The 5,851-nt window shown below is 29.5% G+C and overlaps 1 protein-coding gene across 1 annotated transcript; it reads left to right on the forward strand.

The window, feature by feature from the left end:
- The first annotated feature begins 2,844 nt into the window (after nt 1-2,844).
- Nucleotides 2,845-5,570, forward strand: LOC145095185 (protein FAR1-RELATED SEQUENCE 5-like). Its single transcript, XM_079033110.1, has 7 exons — nt 2,845-2,986; nt 3,080-3,509; nt 3,706-3,929; nt 4,172-4,701; nt 4,887-4,889; nt 5,010-5,162; nt 5,334-5,570. Exons 1-7 carry the CDS (start codon nt 2,845-2,847, stop codon nt 5,568-5,570), a joined length of 1,719 nt encoding a protein of 572 aa, XP_078889236.1.
- The last annotated feature ends 281 nt before the right edge of the window (nt 5,571-5,851 follow it).

The following is a 5,851-nucleotide window of genomic DNA, read 5'->3' on the forward strand; positions in this document are numbered from 1 at the left end:
ACCATTTACTCATAACAATGTTGAATCATCGTCTTTTCGATCCATCCCCATTTTTCCCGGACATCGGATCTCCACCTCGGTCATGTCCAAAGTCCTCCATACCCTTTTGATTCTTCGCAACATATGTAACATGTAACATGACATCTTGTTAGACACGTTCATTATCATCTAGACTTTTCTCGGATTCACGACCTTTCCCCGGCCACATCTAAAACCACCCGATTTGAACTCTAAAGCCATAATGTTCACACTGTGTAGTTTGTGCACTCCCTTCTTTTCTTAAAAGCGATACCTTTGACTCTCAATCATATTCCGAGATTTTCTTCCACCGAACGCCCTCGATTCAACCGTCTCCCAAATTTTGTACGCATCAATAATCAACTTGACTTTGATTGAAAACACTGGATAATTTGTTGGAGTAAAAATCAAAACTTGATACGTCATCGAACCTTGTTCTATAAGCAACGAAATCCTATTCTTCTTTTGACAACTCCGACCTATTGAATCAAGCTTGTTTCGAGAGTACTCTTCCACCGAACAACAAGACAAGGTCATGACCACCTTTACCGTCTTTCGTCACCCGCCAAACAAACCGAATCGAAGCCATCCGCTTTTGATGTCTTCCCATCTGTTTACTATGCGCCTCCGATTAGTCTCTCATCACCTTAGAACAAGCCTGATCAAGAGAAACCGGGGTTGCTTGCGATTAAAACCGAATTACGCCCCCTTCAACGTAACCCGATTCCCGTTGTGTTTTCCCTGCAATAAAAAGCTACAGTTTTCTTGAAACTGACTCTCAAACCAGCACCGTCTTAACCTCGCTCTGATACCAAGTGTTCTTTTTAAACTTAAAGGATCACCTATTATAAACACGGAAGAACACGGTAAAAATAGAGGGATTAACACACGAAGAGAAATTGTGTTGTTTAATACTTCAAAACTCTTATTAGTGAATGTAAAATACGATTACATCTAATCTATTAAAAAAACTCCCAAACTTGTTGAATAAGAAATCAACTACTCTCCTGATTTAACTCAAACTCTACTTTCCTAAAATGTCCCTAGACTTAAAACGTAGCACTTTGAAGTTTGACCTACTTTGGATTAAATCCAACATACAGAGCAAAGTAATATATATATATATATATATATATATATATATATATATATATATATATATATATATATATATATAGGGAAATGATCAAATGAGAACACCTAAAATGGTGAGAACGCGAGAACAGGTATATTCATTTGTGATTCCATATATTCATTTGTGCATAAATGACAAATGTTTACATACAATCAACATGAATGTGATTTTTCTCTTCAATCGAACTTAAAGGCGTAAAAATTTATTATTTCTCCACAAATGAATACATGGAATCACAAATGGATATACTTTGTTCTCGCGTTCTCAACCTTTTTGGTGTTCTCATTTGATATATATATATATATATATATATATATATATATATATATATATATATATATATATATATAGAGTGAGAGAGAGAGAGAGGTAAGTTCAATTGAGAAAATAAAAAAGGTTGAGAATGGGGGAACTATTCTCAGCCAATCATTTATCTAACATGTACACCTTAAAAAAAATGCACGTGTCATTTTTTATTAAGGGTATCTTTGTAAATTTGCCATTTTTTATATTGAACTTACATGTTCATTGCTATCAGTTTCCAATTTGATGATATATTTAGTTCGTTTAAATCGGATATGAGAAATTCATTATCAACATTCTTTTCTTTATATAACTCGTTAGCAATTATACGTATTTTTTCCATTAATCGTGAAGTTTGACATCTTTATTTCAGTTTTCTTCTTCGTATTTAGTTTCCGATTTGATCAGGTATGTATATCGTTTGAATCAGATATATCAGAGTTCATTATCAAGATTATTGCTTTATATAATTTTTTAGGAATTACACGTATTCTTTGCGTGTTTGCTGAAGTTTCGAATATGTATTGGAGTTGTTTCATCAGATTTTTGTTATGTAGTTTGAGATCTCTATTTCAAATCGGAGCTGGTTTAATTTTCAATCGGATATATCATTGTAGTTTTTACACTATGAACTGAGAGAGATTGCTTAATTGCATCATCTAATCAAGCTGATTTAAGTTTCTTTCAGATATTTGTACGTTGAGGTGAGATATATTCGAAATTAACCAAGTTTTCATATTTACAACTTTTCTTTTGTATGAAATATTCGATATTAAGATTGTTTTTGTTTATTTATACAGATCATTTGGTTTATTATGTCAAATTCTAGTGTTATTGATGGTGATTTGTATTCTTCTATGTGTGAAAGTGAAGAAGAAGATGTTGAGAACTCATTTTTTTGAAGGTATCAGTTATTGAATTATTTTGTTGTTTTTAATTTTTTTGATTATCATTTATTGACATATGAATATGTTAATATGAATAAATTGTTGTCTTATTCATATATGAATAAACGTGTGATAGTTGTGATTTCGAATTTATTATTATTTTCGTTTTATTCATATATGAATAAGTTATGTTTATTTTATATATTTTGAATCCTCATGAATTTTATGTATTCATATATGAATGTTTTATTAATCCATTAATAAACATTGTTTTTTGTTTTATTCATATGAATTTCATGTATTCATATATGATTGTTTTATTCATGCATTATTAGATTGATTTAGATTTATAATTTTTTAGCTGGTGAATCTTCGAGTTCAGTAGATGATGTGCAATATTGTGGTGATATAATTGGATAACATGTCTATAAGCCAAATGTACCTGTTCAACTTATTCCATGTAAAGGTTTAATCTTCAAATCATTAAAGTTGGACATCAAAATGTATTCTAAGTATGCTGACATTGGTGGTTTTGATGTGAGACTGAGCACGGAGTTAAGGTTTGATAACAAGATTATAAAGAAGAAACATGTTATATGTAATCGCGGTGGCAATCAAAAAAACAAATCTTGTGATACATTGGGTACAAGTGGTGTTAGGGGGAAACGAAATTCAGATTCAAGAGTTATTGGTTGTCAAGCAAAGATTATATTTTAATATGTGTATGGAATTCCAGATTATAAAGTTTTTCAGTTTGATGAGCTTCACAACCATCCACTTGATAAGAGAAGTGATTTAAAAAAAGCGAGGCAAATGTCATATTCAGAAAAAGAGTTTATGGTGCGTGCTTCCACATCAAAAATAGGCCCAACTATGGCTCATAAGTTGAGGGCAAGTCTGAAAGGTGGGTATGAGTTTGTAAAGCTTAAAGTAGTTGACTATAAAAATTTAAAGAGAGATATGAACAGAGTTATATGTTATAAAGATGCCCAAATGATTGTAAACACAATGAATGACCGTCGAGCTCATTATCCAAATTACTCATTTGAGTTTAATTGTCAAGATGATGTTTTGGACTGTATGTTTTGGGATGATGAAATGGAGAAGGCATATTATGCTGAATTTGGTGATGTTATCTCGTTTGATGCAACTTTCCGAACAAACAAGTAAGTTATTCTATCTACTTTTTTATTGCTTATTCATATATGAATATTTTAACTTTTATGTTTAATGTTCAATTTTTATTGTTGAAATTATTCTAATAATATACTGTAACTGTATTCATACATAAATATTTTTATATTTACTTATGAATACATCAAAAGTTGACTTTAATGAACACTTTTTTTTTCTGTGTGTTAGGTATCGAATGCTTTTTGTTCCATTTACTGCTATTGACCTTCATAAAAAATCAGTTACTATTGGAGCGGGTTTGCTAAGCAATGAAAGCATTGAGTCCTACTCTTGGTTGCTTAAAGTGTTTCATAAAACTCATGGGAAAGAACCAACACTTGTTTTAAACGACCAAGATGCTGCAATAAAACAAGCTATTGAGAATGTTTTTCCGAATTCAAAGCACCGATTATGTATGTGGCATATAATGAAGAAGTTGAAAAACAAGGTATTATTTTAATAGATTTCAAATATGTATGATAGTATTTAGTTATTCATAGATGAATATAGTAACTTTTACAAACATTAGTATATTCATTTATGAATATTTATTGATATTTTACTTATTAATATTTATTCATTTATGAATAATTATAGAAGTTTATTTTATTTTTGTTTTAAAATAGATATCAAATGATTTATTTACGACACACAGACTTTAGAAAAAGATTTTCGAAGCTTGTCTGGGACATTAATATGAAACCTGATGTATTTGAGGTGAAATGGGGTTTGCTTATGAAGGAATTCAATATGGAAGACACGAGATGGTTTAAAGACATGTTTACAAAATGTGATTCATGGATACCGAGATATTTTAATGATATTGCAATATGCGGGTTGATGAAGACTACGTCGAGGTCAGAGAGTATGAATTCATTCTTTAATACCTACTCAGAAAGTGGTAATTTACTTTTGAATTTCATGATGAACTACGACACTGCCATTCGAAAGCAAAGGAATACTCAACGAGAGCTTGATAAGGCATCATATAAAATGCAAACACCTCGAGAAATAGAACTACAAGCATCAAAAGTGTATACAAGTACATTATTTTTTGAGGTGCAAAAGGAAATATATAAAGCAAGTTTTTTCTATACATACTCGTATGTTGGTATTGAAGATGGATGCGAAGTTTATATTGTGCAACACAACAACACTAAAAACAAATTTAAAAATGAATCTAAGGTAATTTAATAGTTTTTTTTATGAAAAATGTAATGTTTATATATGAATATGAGAATATTCATATATGAATATGAGAATATTCATATAAATGAATATTCTTATCATTTTAAAATTAGAACATTTTCATACATGGATATTTATTTATTATTATTTATATTTGAATATGTATTATTGTATATGATTAGAATGTAATATTCATATATGAATATTTATATATGATTGTTCATATATGAGTATTCATATATGAATGTAAATGTGTAATTTTTGTTTAAATTGTTTTTTCATTTTTTATTATGTTTTTGTATCAGGTTGAAATAAAAGCTAACAAGAAAGAAATAAATTGTAGTTGTGAACATTTCAAGTGTATGGGTGTTTTATGCAGACATGCTTTTACAATAATGATGAGATGTAGTGTGAAAGAAATTCCTGAAAGTTGCATTATGAAAAGATGGAGAAAGGATGTGATATCAAGAATATATCGTTTTAGTCCTCTTCAATCTGATTAAGGGGATTGTGAGAATGTGAAAATAGTTACTGATTCATATTATAATTTTAAATCATGCTTAGATATTATAAGAGATGACAAAAAGAAATTGGCTTTATTTGCTGAGAAACAACAGATGTTGTTGTAGGAATTTGAGAGTGAGAGTGATTATACATCTACTGGATTGAAAAGCAAGATGGTTGGTGAAGTGGTATGCAAGCTTATGGGTGTTTCTATTCATATTCCAAAAGAGATTAATATTCATGTTCCTCAAGTTCAAACAAATAAAGGTTCTGGAATCAAGAAAATAATTCCATGTGCAGGTGAAGTAGTATATGAAAATTCTAAAAAAGAACATAGAATGTGTTCAGGATGTGGAAAATGAGTTCCTCACAATTTACGTACATGTCCGGTAAGAATTGCATCTGCTCAATCAACAAAATACATTTAGGGTTTTTGTTTTTGTTTTGTTTTTTTCTTCTTATGTTTTTTGGTTTTATTCATTTATGAATATATGCAGATAATAACCATAAACAATAATATTCATGTACGAATAATACACATTTATATTGATATGGTAAATTGAGATGTGAAATATATGTTCTTTTAAAATTAATACATCATATTTGTTTTTTAATTTACTATTAAATAAGTTATATTGATATG

This window comes from Lactuca serriola, chromosome 3 (assembly GCF_051521515.1).
Source record: "Lactuca serriola cultivar US96UC23 chromosome 3, Lser_US96UC23_V15, whole genome shotgun sequence".
Lineage (NCBI taxonomy): Eukaryota > Viridiplantae > Streptophyta > Magnoliopsida > Asterales > Asteraceae > Lactuca > Lactuca serriola.

What these genes read in the sequence shown, in the direction of transcription:
- LOC145095185 (XM_079033110.1), top strand. Translation starts at nt 2,845, where the DNA reads ATGTATTCTAAGTATGCTGACATTGGTGGTTTTGATGTGAGACTGAGC. An exon ending in GAATTCAAAGCACCGATTAT is followed by an intron (nt 3,930 to 4,171) that starts GTATGTGGCATA and finishes TACGACACACAG; the next exon opens with ACTTTAGAAAAAGATTTTCG. An exon ending in TGAAAAGATGGAGAAAGGAT is followed by an intron (nt 5,163 to 5,333) that starts GTGATATCAAGA and finishes ATGTTGTTGTAG; the next exon opens with GAATTTGAGAGTGAGAGTGA.